At 41.9% G+C, this 22,433-nt stretch overlaps 1 protein-coding gene across 1 annotated transcript in view; it reads right to left on the bottom strand.

Moving 5' to 3' along the window:
* LOC144683842 (sodium/hydrogen exchanger 2-like) overlaps window positions 1–22,433 on the bottom strand; it is a 197,766-nt gene that overhangs the window by 155,452 nt on the left and 19,881 nt on the right. The window contains exons 2-3 of the mRNA XM_078547326.1: window positions 13,679–14,142; window positions 2,734–2,984 (exon numbers count right to left, since the gene is read on the bottom strand). Of these exons, the coding sequence (XP_078403452.1) occupies window positions 2,734–2,984; window positions 13,679–14,142 (715 nt within the window). The remainder of the gene's footprint in view (window positions 1–2,733; window positions 2,985–13,678; window positions 14,143–22,433) is intronic.

The raw sequence follows: 22,433 nt of genomic DNA, 5'->3' as shown, positions 1-22,433 counted from the left end.
ATTGCTCTTCCCCTCTTTTTCCTCCCCCTCTGTGCAGCTGAGCCACTCATAGTGCCATGACGTGGCTGCATTCCCCATAGGAATCATTACTCTCACCGTTTTCCAACACAGAAAAATGGTTCACAAGTGAGATGCACCCTGGGGATTTCCTGACTACCTGCCTGACACTTTTCTTCTGACTAGTGGTCACCCATTTCCTCTCTGTCTGCACTTCCATAAGCTGTGGGGTGACCACGTCTAAAAATGTGCTATCCATGAAACTCTCAGCCTCGCGGATGCACCTCAGTGCCTCCAGCTGCCGCTCAAGCTCTGAAATTCGGAGCTCAAGTAGCTGCAGCTGGTGGCACTTCCTGCACACGTGGTCGGTCAGAGCGCAAGGAGCGTCTAGGACTTCCCACATGTTGCAGGTGGTACATAACATGGGACTGAGCTATCCTGCCATGCCTCTAGTTGAAAAAAAAACCCTTACTTTAAGTTAAATACAGTAAAAAAACATTAAATTATTTATGTACTTTAAATAAAAACTAGAACTCTTACCTTTCCTTAGCTTAATTTATTTTAAACTGGAGAAAAAACTGGAGAAAAACACTTACCCACTGCTCACCAATCAGCTCTCACCTTTGTGCTGATGTCACTTTTTGAAGCTTCCCCGCACTCGCGCTGGTTCTGGTCTCTCCGCCACTCTCTTGTGCTGTCTTGTGATGCCACTCTTGTTATTTTCAACAAGAACTGACTGCAGAACACTCTTCCCAGACTGCTTCACCACGATGCTAACCGCAGGACACTCTTCCCAGACTGTTTCACCGTGATACCGATGGCAGGACACTCTTCCAAGACTGCTTCACTGCGATGCTAACTGCAGGACATTCTTCCCAGACTGCTTCACCACGATGCTGACTATAGGACATGCTTCCCAGCCTGCTTCACCGTGATACTACTGCAGGACACTCTTCCCAGAATGACATCAGATGGTATCCTTCGTCGCCTCATACCCATTCATGCACATTGCACTGGGACTTAAAGATCTGTGGAACAGTTGGTTGTGCCATTATAAACCTATCAACCTCTGCTAGCAAGCATTCTCCTGCCATTAGTCGTAGATAAGTTTCTCACTGAGGAACCAGAATCCCTGTTCCTGTACACTTCCAAGTTTACATCAGGGGCTCCAATGCTTCATGTAGAACCAGGAGCTGTCTTTGGAACTCTTTTCCCAAAAAGGCGGTGGAAACAGAGTCTTTGAATATTTTTAAGGCAGAGCTAGATAGGTTCTTGATTAACAAGGGGGTGAAAGGTTACCAGAGGTAGGCAGGAATGTAGGGTTGAGGTTACATTCAGATCAGCCATGATCTTATTGAATGGTAGAGCATGCTCGAAGGGCCGAGTGGCCTACTCCTGCTCTTAATTCATATGTTCGAACACCCTTTACAAGGTGCCAATGACCAAACACTTCTTTCTCTTGGTGACTCCTGTAAGGTGTCCAATCAGATAGAGTAACACAACACTTACTCTTTTTAGATCCAGTTCTGAGAGAAATTTCCAGGAGAAACGTTGATAGCATGTTGCTGAAGTCCGCCAATCTGTCTAAAAAGTCTTTTCCAAATGCAGTGTAGTCAGTTGATGAGTCCATCGTTGTCAGCAAGTGAAAATTGAAAGCTGAGCATAGATTTAAGTTGCACTCAAAATCCTCATAATGACTTGTTTTGCTCCTGTTCAGCTGGTTGCTGTTAGGACAGGTTATTATTTGAAATTACCTTTAACAGGGAACGTAATTGTCAACCAGTCTCTTAATGATCCTGATTAATGTTCCCAATGCATTTCAACTCCTTTATCAAGATGGCACTTGCACGAACAGTGTGCAAAACAGGCATTTCAGCTTAAAATCTCGTCCTAGACACCAACAAAAGATATTGCGTACCTAAAGTATTGGGCCAAATTACCCCTTTTATATAATCTTATTATTCATGAGCAAGTCATGATAGCAAAGGAAAATGTTGCATTATTTATTAATCTACATTAACATATTGCGATGTGTTAACCTGTAAGACAGTATAACTATTAACATACTGGTCAGCAAAGGATTGAGAAATATGTTTGTGCTGGCATGGAAATTCATGATGCTGTCATGAGTTTCAAATCATTAACACAAATGTACTTGCACTCACTGAGAGCTGGTGGCAGTGTGTTAATACAAAATCCATATATGTACAAAGCAGCTCCATAAAGTTAATACGTATTATTTGTAATATAGCAAGGTTCTGTAATTTTAAAGGTCATAAATTTGGAGTTTGGATAAGCTTCAGTCCTTTGGTTTTAATCCAACAACTGGATTATTTTCCAATTGCTCCCATGTCTGCCTGTCTATTCCTGTCTAGTTTCCCAAAAATCTTCTTCTCTCTCTAACACCGTTTCATCCTTTAAAACTCTTTGTGAAGACTAACCCTTGGACCAAACTTTTAACCCCCCTTCCTAATCTCCCCTCCAATGTCTGTTTCTGCCAAACCTCTGTGAAATGGTTAGGATTATTTTTAAAATGCAATGCAACTGTTATTGAGAAAACCAACAACGTACGACTATGGGCAACTTGTTCTGTGTCAGGAAATCCAGTACATAGGTTCAATGAAGAGCATGTCCATGTCTTTGCCATGACATTATAAGGTCTGTCAAAGATTTTGAAACTTCACACAGGTAGCTTGTTACCCCTGAGATTAAAGCATTAATAGGTACAATACTTACGCCACAATGCCAGAGAATTGGAACATTTCAGCAGTCAGGTATGACAAATAGCTGTACAGGAATACGAAGAGAGGTTCAATCACACGGATATTCTCGGTGAAGCGAGTAGTGAGGGCTGCGATGATTCCGTAAGTAATGCCCACCAGTAAACCTCCGAATCCCACAAGAAAGAATTTAACAATTCCAACCAAAATATCTGACACTCCAACTGAGGGCATGGTGCAGAAAGTCTTAAAGAGTTTGTATAAAACCTGCAAGGAGAAAAACAAAAAGGAATATCATGAAAGGGTGACATTTTTTATTGATTATCCTGCATATAGTGTACCTTTTGAGGACAGATTGAGAGTATTTAGAGAAGAATTAACACATATTCAAAGTCTGTTCTGAAAGAGGCTTCAATTCAAGACAACCAACTCTGAGCATCGACTTACCATAATGGAAGCTGTGAATTACTGTTGACAATATTGACTAATGACCACTCAGTGATAAATTCACCAAGGCACTCGCAGCAAGAAGCTCCACTCATAGGAAGCACAGGTTGGAAGTGGGTCCACAGCTCTCTATTGCTGAATCTATTACCAAATTTCCCTGCCACGGGACTCCTAGATCAATGAATAGCCCCTTTTAATGTACTTGTATGCCTATTCTCTATCTGTTCCTTTAGCATTTTGAACAAACAGGCTAAAGACTCTATTGAAATAGCAGCCAGAGAGAGAGATCATGTGAATGCGTGTGTCAGTGTTATGGCACAGTGGATGGTAAATGCCAAGCTGCTCAAATCCTTGAAACAGCTGCCACAACTGTTTTGCACTTTGTACTTTATTTCGAGATGTATGCTCGAATTCAGCAGTAATATGTCCACCAAGACTTAGAGGTTTTTTAACAAAACTAAATTAAACATTTATTAATAAAAGAAAAGATTTTAAGCACACACATAAGTTTATCAATTACTGCTAGAATAACTCCTAAATCCTCTAATTAATCCGGCTCTCAGTTATAACTCTGTTAAGGCAATAGTAAAAACAAATTAATTTCAACAGACTTAGGCAAAGTACACAATACCCCGGACAGTGATATTCAAAGTGTGCTTTCTTTGCTTCGGTTCCTGTAGACAGCAACTTGATACATAGAGGCTGGAGGCTTTTCACATTTGTCTTTTCACATAGGTCTTAGAATGCCTTCCCCCTTACACATAACCTCATCTCCTTTACACATGTTTCCCCTTTTTTAATGTAAATTTCATTGTTCCAATATGTATTTGCAACTTTACTTTTCTCCTAATACAAATCTTTCATAGCACTCATATAGTCAAAAACCTTTGGGAAAATAAACACACTGTTTGGCTTAGCTTCTTATGCCTAGGTGTAACATCTTGCCATCTCTTTGAAATTCAAACTAACCTAATTTATCTAAAAATGCAAATGTTCCTCACACCTCACGTTCTAAAACTTTAGCCATATTTACGTATTTAGCATTTCAAACCTAGCTTCCCTTTTGATAATTCAAAAGCTCTAGACCAGCCGTCTCCAATTCAATTAAATCCCCCCCACACACACACACATCCAAACAGAGAAACTAATGCAAACCCCACTATTAACCTACCTTTACAATAAATCACAATAATATTATGAAAATTATTATATTTTCATGACAGTCAGTCAGTGGTGGCATTTCACTTCCATCCTGACAAAACTTTAAACACTGAGATTTGTGAAAATTATAAAAAATGCCTAATTTATCTCTGCTGTTTGAATTTTATTTTAAAACATGCACCCAAGCATTTTGGCTCTGTTGCCAGAGAAGCAACAATTGACTGTTCTCTGGACTAATTTATATTGATTGGTTGCTACGATTAATCAAGAACTGCATTATCAGTGCATCATGAGACTAAGGTGAACTAAATGGACCTTGCTCTTTTCTCATCTAGGAATTGCTGCATTCCAAACTTATTCCCCTCTCTCTAATTTTTGTTTACTGCAGCAGTTCGATTCACAGCCTTAAAAAAAAACTGTGTATTCCATTACAAGCTTACCGACTCCCACAGCTACCTCGGCTACAGCTCCTCACACCCCGCTTCCTGTAAGGACTCCATCCCATTCTCTCAGTTCCTTCACCTCCGTCGCATCTGTTCCGATGTTGCTACCTTCAAAAACAGCTCCTCTGACATGTCCTCCTTCTTCCTTAACCGAGGTTTTCCACCCACGGTCGTTGACAGGGCCCTCAAATGTGTCCAGCCCATCTCCCGCGCATCCGCCCTCACGCCTTCTCCTCCCTCCGAGAAACATGATAGGGTCCCCCTTGTCCTCACTTATCACCCCACCGGCCTCCGCATTCAAAGGATCATCCTCCGCCATTTCCGCCAACTCCAGCATGATGCCATCACCAAACACATCTTCCCTTCACCGCCCCCGGCGGCATTCCGTAGGGATCATTCCCTCCGGGACACCCTGGTCCACTCCTCCATCACCCCCTACTCCTCAATCCCCACCTATGGCACCTCCCCATGCCCACGCAGAAGATGCAACACCTGCCCCTTCACTTCCTCTCTCCTCACCGTCCAAGGGCCAAAACACTCCTTTCAAGTGAAGCAACATTTCACTTGCATTTCCCCTAACTTAGTCTACTGCATTCGTTGCTCCCAATGTGGTCTCCTCTACATTGGAGAGACCAAACGTAAACTGGGCGACCGCTTTGCAGAACACCTGTGGTCTGTCCGCAAGCATTACCCAGACCTCCCTGTCGCTTGCCATTTCAACACTCCACCCTGCTCTCATGCCCACATGTCCGTCCTTGGCCTGCTGCATTGTTCCAGTAAAGCTCAACGCTAACTGGAGGAACAGCACCTCATCTTCCGACTAGGCACTTTACAGCCTTCCGGACTGAATATTGAATTCAACAACTTTAGATCTTGAACTCCCTCCTCCATCCCCACCCCCTTTCCGTTTCTTCCCCCTCCCTTTTGTTTTTTCCAATAATTTATATAGATTTTTCTTTTCCCACCTATTTCCATTATTTTTAAATCTATACCTTTAATGCCCTGTTAGTCCTTCCATCCCACGCCCACTAGAGCTGTACCTTGAGTGTCCTGCCATCCATTCTTAATTAGCACATTTGTTTAGATAATATCACCACCTTCAACACCTCTTTGTTCCTTTGTCTGTGACATCTTTTGATTATCTGCTCCTATTACTGCTTGCTTGTCCCTACAACCACTTCCACCACCCCCCCCAACTTCTCTCCCCACCACCTTAAACCTATATATTTCACCCCTCTCCTAATATTACTCAGTTCTGTTGAAGGGTCATGAGGACTTGAAACATCAACTCTTTTCTTCTCTGCCGATGCTGCCAGACCTGCTGAGTTTTTCCAGGTAATTCTGTTTTTGTTTTGAGTATACCTGTAATGTGTGCTTTGTTTTTTCCTTGAATAATGCAGATTTTAGCTTTTGTTTAATATATTGGGAATTGCAATTCCATATTGGATTTTCAGCTGAGTATTCAGTTTACAATTTCTAGCAACCAGAATCACAATCTGTGTTGAATCCTGTGCATTTTCCACAGATATGTATACTTGTCAATGTAGCCTATATGAGACCATTCTTGTATGTTAATAAAGTGCTCTCCATTTTTGGTGTTCAAAACATGGGTTAAAAACGATTGCTCTGTACTTCTAGGTTGGCGTCTTTTTTTATTTCCCTTAGCTATTGTATTGAAAATCAAACCCTTTTTTGCAGCAATTAGCCTTTTGAATGCATTTTAGGGGGAGAATTTGTTCCCTGTCGGGAGGTTGTGCAGGGGCGGGGACGAATCCGATCGGTGCCCTCGATTTGGGACGCGCCGCCATTTTATGTGGGTGGGCCAATTAGGGCCCGCCCAGCGTGATGCGCGTCCGGAAGCGCTGAGCACTCCCTGTGCGGGCAGGGAGGGGGATTCCCTGAGTCGCGGCCTGTGCTCTTTCGCACACATGCACATGAAAGAGCGCAGAAATCTACCTGAGACACAGAGGTGCCTCAGGGAGATTAGTTTAAGTTTTAAAAAGCTGAATAAAGGAAAGAAAATATTTTAAGATGTGTCCCCTCATGTGACAGTGTCACATGGGCTGGGATATGTCAATGAATTTTTAAAAAAAATGTATTTAATTTATAAACACTTCATGAAACCTCATCCCGCCCGTGGATGAGGTTCCATGAAAAATGCGAAGGCCACCTGGGCGCTTCATCTGTCCGCCAACCTTAAGGTTGGACGGGCAGCATTCCCACGAACAGGTTGTGAATTGCAGAAGCATCCTGCACAAGACTAAAGGGGAAGATTTTCAATGTCTGTCAGTGATTCTGTGATGTGATCAGGATGATGCTGCTTTCTATGTATTGTTTTTCAAAAGCAAGCAACGGTTTGATTAAAGAAAGCCTCTTGTCAAATTTGTTTAAAGTTTCTAAAATGTTTTTAATTGAGCTGTTGAGGTGAAAAGATTAGTATTCATTAGCAGATGCAGAACAAGATCAAGATTTCACTCATGTGAATTGGAATAGATTAAATTATGTAGGACTGGTAGCCTGCCAAGTTCATAACTAAAGTTAATACTGATGTTAGTGATAGAACTCTGAAATTATAAGACATTACCTTTAGGAGTAAATTGAATAGGACACATTTCTCTGTGTGTCAGTACAAGGAAATATTAGAATGCTACTAAAATGTTCAATCTCCCTCACATTGTCAAACAATGATCTTTCATAGCTCAGGTCATTTAAGAAATGAAACATAACTATCTATATTACATCATCAAACTCACAGCTAGCCAAAACAACCTGTTACCAGAATGAGTCATCAGTAAATGCTGGTCTTGCCGGCGATGCCCACATCCCAAGAGGTTTAAAGTGTACCTTAAAATCTTGTCTACGTCAATAGGGAATGTTACAAATTTACGAATAAAATGTTAAGTTAACATAGAGACCAAAATTATGCGGCAAAGAGATTGGATTTTCTGAGGTATAATGTCTGTATTTACATACTGAATACACTTTATCAGAAGACCCTGAGCTCTGAGAATGCCTCATCCATTTGACTAATCTCTTCAGACCACCGCAGGCTATAGTTAATGAGGTGCCTAATAATTTTTCAAAGGTTATGGGCAACACTGTTTTTAAATCCAGGTCTATGTTCCAATCTTTTTATTCAAATCAGCCAGCAAGGTATCAAAATCCAATTGAATTATACATTTTTAATATGTAATTGCATTGCTTTGCATTAGGGCATTTATTTTATCTTCATGGAAAAATTAAACAGGGAGGAAATAGGTTATAACATTCAAAGTAGCTGTGAGGAGCAGCATCGAAGCTGAGTCTTGTAACTTGTGAAGCAGCTGCAATAAATGGCTGAGGGATGCAGGAATCTTAGAGAGCCTTTCAGCAGAAGCAGTGCTCATTCGAACAGTCAAGATCTCAGGGCATCATTTCTTCTTGTGAACACAGGGTTAACACTTTCAGCCTTATTAACCTAATCAAAATGGGGGTGCACAGGAGTTTGCTTCAGTTAACTACATACAATACAAATCCGTGAATGGAAATAAACAAAAAACAAATAATGACTCATCTGCAACAATACTCTTTTCCGACTCAAAAACAGAATTACCTGGAAAAACTCAGCAGGTCTGGCAGCATCGGTGGAGAAGAAAAGAGTCGACGTTTCGAGTCCACATGACCCTTCAACAGAACTGAGTATAGTTAGGAGATTCCCTCTCCTAACTATACTCAGTTCTGTTGAAGGGTCATGTGGACTCGAAACGTCGACTCTTTTCTTCTCCACCGATGCTGCCAGACCTGCTGAGTTTTTCCAGGTAATTCTGTTTTTGTTTTGGATTTCCAGCATCCGCAGTAGTTTTTTGTTTTTATCTTTTCCGACTTGTTGGGTAGATATATAGCCTCCTGTTGGATAGGCCTGAAACATTTCCAACTGTGAAATGCAGTAAACTTGTGCAGAATGACCCCATGGAAGTACATCTAATAACAATTTAACCAGATTTTGCAGTCTTTCCCAGAAGAAGTCCCAGGTCTAAAAGTAGTTCTCTCTATTTAAAGAGTTACATTTTAATAAAGATCACAGTATGCTATTGGTGGTCCCATGTTCATCAACATTAAAGACAACTTGCATTTAAATCACAGAATCATAGAATGGTTACAGCACATTCTGTACCATCATGTTCAAGCAAGCTAATCCCAGTCCCCTGCCTATTCCCTGTAGCCCTGCAATCCTTTTTCTATTCAGATAACTAGCTAATGTCCTATTGTAAGCCATGATTGAATCTACCTCAACCACACTCTCAGGCAGTGTGTTCCAGCTCTGAATCACTCACTGTGTAAGAAGTATTTTGTTATGTTGCCTCTTTTGCTGCTCACCTTAAATCGGTGTCCTCTGGTTCTCGACCTTTCCACCAATGGGAACAGTTTTCCCTACCTACTATGTTCAGCCCCTCATGATTTTGAACACTTCTATCAAATCTCCTCTCCATTTTCTCTTCTCTGAGGAGAACATACCAAGCTTCTCCAATCTAAATAGCACCTTTAAAATAGGATAACATAGGATCGTCATTGGACAGCAATTAGAGAAAATTTGACACTGAGTTACATAAGGAGATATTAGGATAGGTGAACAATGTACAGCTTGATAAAAGGGATAGTTTGAAGGACTGTCTTAAGAGAGGAGCAAGAGCTTTAGGAAGCAAGTTCCAGAGTTTGGGCTGAGACAGCTGGAGGCATGATCATCAATGGTGGACCTTGTCACCATCAGATTCTGATAGTAGGAAATTTCCTTTTGTGAAGGATGTAACAGGCAATAAAATAGTTCCAAGGCCATCTAGTGATTTTCCCAGTTGAATTTTTTTACATCTTGCTTTAAAAATGCCACTGAGGACACCATTACCACCACTCTATTAGTGTAGCCTTGAATATCTCTTGTGCTTGGTTTGGACAAGTTTGGTTCAGTCATCAGCCGTAGTGCCGACCATAACTTTTGGCACTGTAAGAGAACACTGTGCCTGAAGGGGAGCAAAGTTAATATCAGTTGCCAGTGCAAAGCGGGTAACAGTGAGTCATCAGCCCCTTTACGCTTTGCCCACTTTTTTCCCCATCAGTGTCAATGGATTATGAAATGGGCCTCTGATTCACTAGCTCCTGATTTACGCTGCTGCCCAATATGAATTTCTCCCCCTTATTTAGTATCTTCCCAAGAAATTGACCATCAGCCAGTTTGCTTCCTCTGCCCTTTCCTGTCTAATCCAGAATTGACAAAGATAAAAAGCTATGAGGGCACTGCTTGGGGAACAGAGAGCTATGCTGCTAATGATATGCCATGAGTATATGAATGGAATCAACTTGTGTGTTCCAAGCTGGTGCATCCAAGTGGATATGTGTATTGCAGGTAAAATGGGATAGTCTAACAGTAAAAATTGCCTGTTTGCCTCTTTTCTGCAACTGCAAGATTATTAAGAGGCTGACACATTTGGCCACCCTCTCAAGGCAAACCAATGGTGGCTATCAGACAGTGATGTCACTGCCTGTTCTATATTAGCCTGCATCCTAATATAGAAAGTGTTTACAGATGTAGCTGTTGAGCTTTGTGGCACCATATCATTGGTATGAACATGACATCCCAAATCTTTTAATTCCAGAAGACAGATGACACAAAACTCATTTGTTAAATCTGAAAGTCAAAGCTCTAGAGGTCATGGCCCAATTGATAAAAATAAAACAGTCTCATTCCAGCAGGGATTTCTCTGGAGATCTGGAGCTGCAGTATCTTGTGCCAGCGCTAGCCAGAAACTATTTTAAAATCAGTAAAGAGTACCTTCCTGATTTATTTTCAGCCTATAAAACAGTCAATAGAGCAACACAGAAATCAAAGAGTTTCAAAAGGTTTTTTCATTACAAATTGCGTTGCAGCCTACAGCAAGCGAACTGAACTCCATTGGGCGCAAAATGCATCAACTCAGAAATTTTTTTTATCGTGTGCAACATGAAATGCATTTATAACACTCTGCCAGTGTATTGAGGTGGATTAAATTAAAATTAGCCTGTGGTTTTTAATGTGACTATTCATTGACTTGATGGAGTATTTGCCAGTAGCCAGCAAATGGTTTCTCATTATTCAAATGTTGTTGATGAGGTGTCCTTTCCATGTTGTGTTCCAGGCAGCGAATGATGGCTCAACACTCCTTTATTTTCACAGACCACATTTTCTGCCAATTGTTCTTCCCTTCCCCCTTCCTCCCTTGAAGGCATAGTCAGCATCCTGGGCACCAAACATTCTTGGGAACTTAAATTAAGGAGCTGTTCTTTGTAAGTGAGCTTAGACATAGGAATATTCAGCTCTTCCAGCCTGTTCCGCTAATCCATTGGGTAATGGCTCATCTGTGATTCAACTCTATTGTGGTTGCATTATCACCTACAAAGGTCTTTATTCAGCCTTTATTCCTCTTTACTGCTCTCTGAAATATACTTATGAAAAAGTTTACTATTAGCTTTGGTATCCATTGTAAGATTTTTAATATTCTTTTTGCACCTCTTTTTACTTTCTTTTTATCCCTTTGGTGTTGTTTATCACTTTCCAGGTCTCCTTTCTTTGTATAAGCTGTTTCTTTCAGTTTAATACTGTCTCTCATCTCATTTGTTCACCATGGTCAGTTAACTACACAAGTAAGCTTATGCCTTCAGGGGTATGTACTGGTCTTATATTGTACCAATGCTTCTATCAATGCTTCCCACTGTTTGTCTGCAGATTTAACCATTAAGAGCTCGACCCAGTTTATTGTGGTTACTTTAAGTCTCATTCCTTCAATAGTTCCTCTTACTTAAATTTAAAACCTTGATTTTGTGACCCTCCCTTCTTCTTCTCAAACCTAATATCAAATTTAATCATATTATTGTCACCAAGATGTTCCCTTACTGTCAGTTTGTTAACTAATTCTGGCTCATTATTCATCATTAAATCCAATATGGCTTGTTCCCTGTTGGGTCTGAAACACATTGGTTTGAACACACATCCATTTCCGACGAGAAATAATCATAAAAGCATGATCCTAATCCTAAACATATTAGTACTGCACAGACATATTCCATAATTTCAGGGATCAGTTGGCAGTTTGTGATTGACTAGATTGTCTCTCTGGCTCTCCGATCCTCAGTTATGCTGATGCTTTTGTGATAATTAGTATTTCTGAACTCAGCCTATTTTTGACATGATATCTCTAACACCTAAAATAAGGCACAAAATAGCAGAGCGCTGGCCAAATCTCCATGATGCCACAGGTTTAACCAACCAATGTCACACATTCTTGCACAACCAGGATGGGTGCAGTTCATAATGTCATTAGGAGGTTAGAGATGATCATTGGTTACAATGAATATTCAGTACATGCTATAACATTCCTCTGTGTGCTGTGGTATTCATCCATTTCCAAAAGACATGTTACTGGACTCCTCTCTGCAGTTACCCCAGCTCATCTGCTGCTGAAAGCCTCATCCATGCCTTTTTTACCTCTGGAGTTGACTGTTCCAATGCACTCCTGGCTAGCCTCCAACCCTTTGTAAACTTCAGCCCATCCAAAACTCTGCTACCCGCATCCTAACTTGCAGCCAGTCCCATTTGTCACCATCCCTGTGCCTACTAATCTACATTGGCTCCAAATCTGGCAACATATCGATTTTAAAATTCTTATCCTTGTTTTCAAATCATGGCCTTTCCCTAACCTCTCTTCACAACCTTCCCCAGCCCTACAATGCTCTACAATTTCTATCCAGTTCTGGCCTTCTGCATATCCCTGACTTTAATCACTCCACCATTGGTGGTCCTGCCAATTCAGCTGCATAGGCTGTAAACTCTGGATTCCTCCCAAAAACCATTCCCCTTCTCTATCTCTCTCCACCTTTAAGGCACTGCTTAAAACCTACCTCCTTGACCAAGCTTTTGGCTACCTACCCTAATGTCTGCTTATGTGGCTTGGGTCAAATTTTGTTTGGTAATGCTCCAGTCGAGCACTTCAGGATATTATACGATGTCAAAGGCACTATATAAATGCAACTTGCTGCTGTCTGTTGTTGTTGTGTGTATTGTGCACAAAGAACTATGATTGTGCCTGCATTTTCCCCAAATATGATTAAGTAGGCCTTAGAAAGTGTACAGAGGCGATTTACAAGGATGCTACCTTGAGGGATGATGAATTCAATTATGAGGAGAGGTTGGAGAATTTAGAACTGCTCTCCTTGGAATAAAGGAGATTAAAAGGTGACCTAATAAAGGTTTTGGATGTTGAGCGGTTTTGACAGAGTAAATAGAGGAAAGCTATTCCCTCTGACAAGTGTGTCATTAGCCAGTGGTCATAGAGATGAGGAGAGGTTTTCCACTCAGAGGGTTGTCGGGATCTGGAACTCTCCTTATCAAAGGGGGTGAAAGCTGATTCCATAAATAATTTTAAAAGGGAGTTGGCCAGTTATGGAGGAACAGGAATTGAGATTGGCCTTTACATCTTTCGGTGCCTATGAATTGTCCACAACCGTCCAGCTGAGGCCTAACTCTTGATTTTAAATGTTTTGGAATAATCTTTTTGCTTTTATTTTCTATGCTCCTGTTATAAACCCAGGTAACCCATATGCTTTTACAACCAGCTTATCAACTTGCCGGCAGCTACCTTTAAGGATTTCTGTGCATGGTAACCAAGGAAATAGGTGGGAAGTGCGGAACTTAGCATGACAGCTCTATCAAAGGGCAAGCACAGGCACAATATGCTAAATCGCCTCCTTCTGTGTTGTAACTTTCTATGCTTTTTTTAGGTTGGACAATCATTATTCTAGAATGGGGCCTTTTGCTGTTGAAACAGAAGAATGAATCCAAACATTCTGACATTAATCTTACCTGCTCCACCTGCTCCAAAGCTCATCACTTATAGAACTACTTACCACGGTGATGGCATCATTGAGGAGTGATTCACCAAAAACCAGAATGTGCAGCTGCTCGTTTACATGAATCTCTTCAAACACGGACAGGACAGCCACTGGATCCACAGCCGCAATCAAACTGGCGAACAGTAAATTGTAGAGCAGTGAAATATCCTTTAGGCCAAAGGACTCAACCTGGCAAATCCCGTAAAGGGACAAGCCAATTCCAAAAACATTCCATATGGTTCCCACAACCGCATACCAAAGGATTGTCCCAATGTTCTCAAAGAAGGGCCTACTTGGCATGAAGTAGCCTGCGTCGAGTACAATCGGTGGCAGCAGATAAAGGAAAAAGACATCAGTGCTCATAACTGGTGCAGATCTCTCATTCACTCCATAGATTATTCCTCCCATTATCAGGCCCACAATTATAAGCAGGCAGCTTTCAGGTACTATAGAGGGCAGCTTGATGTAGAGATGAAATCCTGAGTAGGGTTTAACAAAAAAGAAAGACAATTCAGTTCTCATGCAAATTTTAAAACTGAAAAGAATGCTACCGACAGTGCTCATAAGATTGAAAATGTTAGAATGTATTAACAGTTTACATCTGCAAGGTGGCTACAAAATTGAATCCACGAATTGTTTGAATACGACTTCACATCTGAAATTTTTAGGCAATTTTTAAAAACACCACATAAGTCACTGATGTTCAACTGATATTGTTATCAATTATTCGTGCCCATTTCCCCTGTAAGCTTTGAATCTGTGCTCTGGAACAAAAATACTGCGGATGTTGAAAATCTGAAATGCAAACAGGAAACGCTCAGCAGATGGAGGGACAAGCTAATCTTTCAGATGCCTTACCTTCCTTAAAACTGAATAATAAGAGTGGGCAGGCAGAGTAGTGCCAGCTAGGCCTGCTCTCTTGAAGGATATTTTGAATACTCATGGATCACCTCTTTTGCCACAATGAAGGCTGTCATTGAGGCTTTCAATTCTTGACAATTCCATTAACTATAATTCCAGATTTCACCTTTCTCTCATTGTCAGATTTTAAACTGGTTTATTACAGCTGCCGGCCTCCTTCTGACTTCTGAAAGGCCTGAACCAGCAAGATTAAGTTCTCCACTTTCTTTGCAGGTGCTGAAAAACCTGATGCATACTTCCAGCTGCTTCCACTCTTGGAAAATAGTTATCCGGTATTAAGAGGAATGATCCCATATTGGATTTGAAGAACAGACTCCATGGCGGGTGTTTTCTTTGATGCTCGTTGGCTTCACTTTTGTGAGGACTCCTTGTTGCCGCACTCTATCAAGTGCTGCCATAATGCGAAGGACAGGTATTCCCACTCCAGGGACTGGAACACATAATCCCAATTGACACCCCAGTGCAGGGCTGAGGGATTGCTGCATTGTCAGAAGTGCTGCTCTTTTCACAAAACATTAAATTGAAGCCCCGCCTTCCCTCTTAGTTGGACGTCAAACTCCCATGGCGCTATTCAATGAAGGGGAGAGTTTTCTCCCCAGTGTCCTGGTCAACAGTTATCCCTCAATAAAAATCATTAAAGCACATTGGGCAGAATTTTCAGGATGGCAGGCGGCCGTGATTGGTGGGCCCAGGAGTGGCCGGAGAATGGAACACTGACCACAATCGGCCCCCGACCGCGATTTCACGCCGGCTGGTCGATTCGGGCAGCCAGCGTGAAACACGTGCTGAAAGGCTCAGCACTGCCGGGATGGGGGCAGGAGGAGGGCGATCGCTGAAGTCAGCGCTGGGGAGCACGGAAGGAAAGCTCCCTGAAGGCAGAGAGCTGCCTCAGGGAGCTGACGACTTTAAAATCAATAAAGCAGAATTTAAAATCCCCCCAAAAAATGTCCACAAATGTCCACATCTCAGGGTGAGTCAGCTCAACATATGGATGCTGAAAATTCTGCCCAAACATTTTAATCTATTTTTAAATTAACCTCGGAAACCTCATCCCGCCCTTGGTTGATGTTTCCTGAAAAAGGCAAAGTCTGCCTGGCCGATTCGCCAACCCGTCAACCGTAATGTTGGATGGGCAGTGAAAAATCATCATCAATTGCTATTTTAATGGCCTTAATAGGCCTCTTGATTGTCGGCAGGTCAGCTGCTGACTTGCCCATGTGCCCACCGTCCGAAACATCGTGCGAATGCGTGATGTTGTTGGACCGCTTGCCCGACATCATTGCGTGCTATTTAACGCTTGAGCGTGTCAGCTGCGTGCCCGCACACCGAGCGGAAAATTCTACCCATTAACTGGCCATCAACTCATTGCTGTGTGCAAATTTGGCTGCCATATTTCCTCTATTACAACAGTAACAAAAATATTACAACAGTAACAAAAATTCAAAACTATTTCATTGGTTGCAAAACAATATTGGGATATCCCAGGTCATGAAAGGTGCTATATAAATGCAAGTTCTTTTTTTTTCCACTCCCAGCTATTCAGCTCTTGTGCCAGTACCTGCAGCTTATGGGCAAAGCGCAATCAAGCTGCTCAACAATTGTGGCACTGACCCGAGTGGGGTGCTACTATTTCCTGGTTTCCAGTGATCAGACCCTTTTTTGATTTACAGCTTTGCAAAGGTCAATGTTCTTGTTGATTAATTAAAGGGAAGACAGATGAATAGGATGATTGCACAGTGATGTAGATTGGCATGCTACCCCTGTACCTCTGGGGACTGGGATGCGAACTCAATCTAAATGATAAGACCCAAATCACGTCTTTCTGCAGCTCTATTGACCCTCTTTTATGTTTCTAGTTGCCATGGGGATGGTTGGTTAAAATGGGACAAAAACTAGAGAGAAAGCTGCAGCAATATCTATTGCTGGTAGTATTTTTAGCTTTCTGACATTCACGGTTTCCATGAACATTCTGGATGCTTAACTACACCCACTACTTCTTAAATTAAACAGTCGCTAATGAACCATCGCGCTGACAGCTGCTTAGCAACTGACCACGTCTTATCCCCTCTCCAATGCAGCTTTCAGCAGGGGCTTGACTGTAGCAGTGAGCATGGGATTTACTGGCGGTAATTGGAAAATGCTGCTCAACCTGCATCTCACAGAATCTAAAGGGTGTTGCACGTTTTATGAGCTATTATGCCCATCGTCACCATGGCAACATTTACTGCTGCCAGCATATCTCTTGTTCCCCTCCAATCCATCATATCTCAAGATTTTTATTCTCAGCTCCATGTGGGAAAAAAAACTAATCTGCTCTTGAAGTGATGGAGTTACACTGAAGATTCAAATATTGATTAACCTAGGTGTACAGGTCAATTTGATATGAATACTTTGTTTTCTCTCTCAGTGGCAACCTTAGTGGCCTTTTCCTGGTTGGGTGCTTCTTCAAGTGCTTGAGGAGTGACAAACAGGCATTCTTACTCCTGTGTCTTTATTTTATTCATTCACGTTGACTTCTCTGTCTGGGCCAGCATATATTGCCTATCTCTAGTTGCCCTTGAGAAGGTGGTGATGAGCTGCTTCTTGAACTGCTGCAGTCCCTGGAGTACAGGTACACCCACAGTTAGGGAGGGAGTTCCAGAATTTTGACCCAGTGACAGTGAAGGAATGGCGATATATTTCCAAGTCAGGATGGTGAGCGACTTGGAGGGGAACTTGGAGGGGGTGGTATTCCCATCTATCTGCTCCCCTTGTCCTTCTAGATGGTTGGTCGTGGGTTAGGAAGATGCTGTCGAAGGAGCCTTGGTGAATTCCTGCAATGCATCTTGCAGATGGTACACACTGCTGCTACTGTGCATCAGTGGTTGGGGGAGTGAATGTTTGTGGATGTGGTGCCAATCAAGCGGGCTGCTTTGTCCTGGGTGGTGTCAAGCTTCTTGAGTGTTGTGGGAGCTGTACTCATCCAGGCAAATGGAGAGTATTCCATCACACTCCTGACTTGTGCCTTGTAGATGCTGGACAGGCTTTGGAAAGTCAGGAGGTGAGTTACATGCCTCAGGGTTCCTAGCCCCTGACCTGATCTTGTGGCCACAGTATTTATATGGCTAGTTCAGTTCAGTTTCTGGTCAATGGTAACCCCCAGGATCTTGATAGTGGGGGATTCAGTGATGGTAATGCCATTGAATGTCAAGGGGTGATGGTTGGGTTCTCTCTTGTTGGAGATGGTCATTGCCACTTGTGTGGTGCAAATGTTACTTGCTACTTGTCAGCCCAAGCCTGGATACTGTCCAGGTCTTGCTGCATTTGGACTTGGACTACTTCAGTATCTGAGGAGTCGCAAATGGTGCTGAACATTATGCAATCATCAGTGAACATCCCTACTTCTGACCTTATAATGGAAGGAAGGTCATTGATGAAGCAGCTGAAGATGGTTGGGTCGAAGACACAACCCTGAGGAACTCCTGCAGTGGTGTCCTGGATCAGAGATGACTGACCTCCAACAACCACAACCATCTTCCTTTGTGCTAGGTATCACTCCAATCAGTGGAGAGTTTTCCCCCTGATTCCCATTGACGTCAGTTTTGCTAGGGCTCCTTGATGCCACACTCGGTCAAATGCAGCCTTGACGTCAAGGGCAGTCACTCTCTCTTCACCTCAGGAGTTCAGCTCTTTTGTCCATGTTTGAACCAAAGCTCTAATGAGGTCAGGGGCTGAGTGGCCCTGGCAGAACCCAAATTGAGTGTCAGTGAGCAGGCTATTGCTAAGCAAATGCCGCTTCATAGCACCGTTGATGACCCCTTCCATTACTTTACTGATGTTTGAGAGTAGACTGATAAGGCGGTAATTGACCGGGTTGGATTTGTCCTGCTTTTTGTGTACAGTCTGGTTGGTCAAATTTCTGCCACTCGTTGCAGAACAAACCAATATTTCTCCATCCAGAAAATAGGTAACTTTGACAGAAAACACTCCAGAAAATGAGTTAGTAGCATTCTTGTTCTGATTAATCCAAAGCACAATGAATTCAGTAGCCTTCATAGCCACTGGGGCCTATAGGATAAAAGCATTTGGCATAACTGTCCCTTCCTTTTGACAAAAGGACCCTGATAATAATTATGAAGCAGGAAGAAGAACGTAAGAAATTGGAGCAAAAGTAGGCCAAAGGCCTCTCAAGCTTGTTCCACCATGAAATAAGACCGTCTGATCTTCTGCCTCAAATCCACTTTCCTGCCCAATATGCATACCCTTGGTTCCCTGAGAAACCAAAAATCTATCTTTCTCAGCCTGGAACATTCAATGACTGAACATCCACAACCCCACGGTGTACAGAATTCCAAAGATTCACAACAATCTGAGTGGCGACATTTCTCCTCATCTCAGTCTTAAATAAGCGACCCCTTATTCTGCTGCTAAGCCCCCTTGTCTTAGACTCTACAATTAGAGGGAATGACCCTTTGCCATCCACCCTGCCAAACCCTCTCAGAATCTTGTAAGTTTCAATGAGATCGCCTCTCATTCCTCTATATTCCATTGTGTAAAGGCCCAATTTACTCAGCCTCTCGTCCTAGGACAATGCTCTCATCCCAGGAACCAATCGAGTCAACCTTAGCTGTACTACCTCCAAGGCGAGTAAATCTTTCCTTTGGTAAGGAGGCCAAAAGTGCACACAGTACTTCAGATGTGGCCTCACCTAAGCCCTCTATAAATCAAGCAAGACCTCCTTATTCTTATACTCCAGCCCCCTTACAACCTGCCCTGACTTCCTAATTTATTGCTGTACCTGTGATATTTTTCTGATGCTATGGTTTAGGTTCACTGTTAAGCCTGGCTTCACTTCCTCTACTCACACATTCACTTCAGTGGCCCCATCATTGGCTCCATCCCCTTCTTCAATTATATGTTATCCCATAGTCATACTATCTGGAAGCTTGTATTCAGCTTCCACATATACATCAATGAATTTCTCTCCACTTGGTCCAAAGGCTGTTGCCACATTGTCCAACTGCCAGTCTGACATTAAGATCTTGAAGAAACAAAATGCCTTGACAAAGTTAATGGTGTCTTCTTCAGCTCCTACCAGCACCTACATGCTTCTGGCATTGACTCCACCAGACTCTCTAACTGGACCTCAACATGAGTCAATAAACATGCAGTTTGACACTGACCCCACATCCATTTTACTACCAAGAACACTTTCTTCCAGTTCCAGCAACATTAGCTGCTCATCTTCCATTACTGCCAAAACCCCATTTTATGTGTTTAATACTTCAAGGGTTAGCCAGCCATCACTGTGCACAAACTACAACTCAATTGAGAATGGCATGAACCACAGAGTCCCATACTCCCACTGTTCCTATGATTTCCAAGCACTACCAGCACCCATACCCCAGAACACTGGCTTTACATCCTGCTTGGTATCCTTTGATGACTTAGAGATGTCTTTCTATGCTTTTGGATTGCTCTCAGAATCACAGCACTTGTACAGCGAGCTTTAACTCTGCCACCAGTCTACGCAATAAAAGCACAGGGACTGTGCAATTCTGAAAAGTGGAAGCCATAAAAAGCGTTTGCTGTATTGTGCTACACTGATAGCCCTCACCTCAAAGGACACCAATAAAAACACACTTCAAAAAACAGACCAACTGAAAGCAGAATAATCATAATCATTGTGGGGTTATTAAAATATTTCCAAATTGAATGGCAGTAGAATCAATGAATTTTGAAACAAAAAATCCTGAAAAAGAATACGTATTCCACTCATTGGGCTAAAAATTTGATCAGACCCATTAGCCAATGTGGGGATCATAATACATGATTTTCCCATGCCCAATTGAAGTGATGCAGGTAGCAATCATACATCATGCTGCCTGCTCACCTCAATGATTGTAGGGTGCAGCACCGCACTAAACATGCTGCTTGTATGCTCAGCAGGAGAGGCAGGTTGGTATGAGGCTAGCGCCAGTTAAAGCTGGCCTGCGTAGAAATAATGGGAGCTTGTCAGAAAGGTGCAGCAATAACCATGGGGGATTTTAATCTACATATGGACTGTAAAAAATCAAATAGGCAAAGGTAGCCTAGATGAGGAAATCATAGAATGTTTTCAGGTAGTTTCTTAGAACAACACATTCTGGCGCCAGCCAGAGAGCAGGCTATACTAGACCTGATGTTGTGCAATGAGATAGCATTAATTAATGGTCTCATAGTGAAGGCACCCCTCGATAGCAGTGATCATAATATAATTGAATTTTACATTCAGTTTGAGGGAGACTAGAGTTTTAAACTTAAATAAGGGCAACTATGAGGGCATGAATTATGAGGGTGAGCTAAAGTGAACTGGCAAATTAGGTTAAGGATTGGATCAATAGAGATGCAGTGGCAAATATTTAAGGGGATATTTCAGAGTACACAGAATAGATACATCCCAATGAGAAAAAAAAATCCAAGGGGAGGACCCATCATCCGTGGTTAATTAAAAAAGTTAAAGAGAGTGTCACACTTAAACAAAAAGCATATAATTGAGCAAAGATGAGTGGCAGTTCAGAAGATTGGATATAATATAAAAAGCAAAGAATAATGAAAACATTAATAAGGAAATAAAAATTAGAGTATGAGAGAAAGCTAGCTAGAAATATAAAAACAGATAGTAAGAGCTTCTACAGTTATTTAAAAAAGATAAGAGATAACAAAGCGAGCATTGGTCCTATAGAAAGTGAATCTAGGCTATTAATAATGGAGAATAAATAGATGGCAGGAGAATTGAACAGGTATATTGCATTGATCTTCACTATAGAGGATACAAGTAACATCCCAGAAATAGCTGTAAATCAGGAAATAGAAGGGAGGGAGGAGCTTGGGAAAATTACAATCACTGGGGAAGTGGTACCGAGCAAATTGTTGGAACTGTGGGCTGACAAGTCCACAGGTCCTGATGGACTTCATTCTAGGGTCTAAAAAGGAGTGGCTAGTGAAATAGTTGATGCATTGGTTTTAATTTTCCAAAATTCCCTAGAATCGGAGAAGGTTCCATTAGGTTGGAAAATAGTGAGTGTAACTTCTTAATACAAAAGAGAAGACAGACAGAAAGCAGGAAACTACAGGCCAGTTGGCTTAACATCTGTCATAGGGAAAATGTTAGAAGCTATTGTTAAAGACTGTATAGCAGGGCACTTAGAAAAATTCAAGGTAGTCAGGCAGAGTCAACTTGGTTTTGTAACAAGGGAAATAATGTTTAACCAATTTATTGGAATTCTTTGAACAAGTAACATATGCTGTGGATAAAGGGGAACTGGTGGATGTACTATATTTAGATTTCCAAAGTATTTAATAAGGTGTCATATCAAAGGTTATTGTGGAAAATAAAAGCTCATGGTGTAGGGGGTAACATATTGGCATCGACAGAGAATTGGCTAGCTAACAGGGTAGCCATAAATGGGTGCTTTTCTGGTTGGCAAGATGTACCAAATGATGTGATCCAACATTTTACCATTTATATAATTGACTTGGATGAAGGGACTGAAGGATGGTTGTTAAATTTGCTGATGACACAAAGATAGGTAGGAAAGTAAGTTGTAAAGAGGACACAAGGAGGATACAAAGGGATATAGATAGGTTCAGTGAGTGGGCAAAGACCTGGCAAATGGAGTATTATGAGGGAAAGTGTGAAGTTGGCCATTTTGGCAGGAAGAATAAAAAAGCATATTATCTAAATGGTGAGGGGTTGCAGAGCTCTGAGGTGCAGAGGGATCTAGGTGTCCTAATGCATGAATCGTTAGAGGTTAGAATGCAAGGAATTATGAAAGCTAATAGAATGATATTGTTTATTGCAAGGGGAATTGAATACAAATGTAGGGAG

This window comes from Cetorhinus maximus, chromosome 8 (assembly GCF_964194155.1).
Source record: "Cetorhinus maximus chromosome 8, sCetMax3.hap1.1, whole genome shotgun sequence".
In the NCBI taxonomy this organism is placed as follows: domain Eukaryota; kingdom Metazoa; phylum Chordata; class Chondrichthyes; order Lamniformes; family Cetorhinidae; genus Cetorhinus; species Cetorhinus maximus.
The sequence above is the reverse complement of the archived record's forward strand: the minus strand, read 5'-3'. Positions and strand labels throughout refer to the sequence as shown.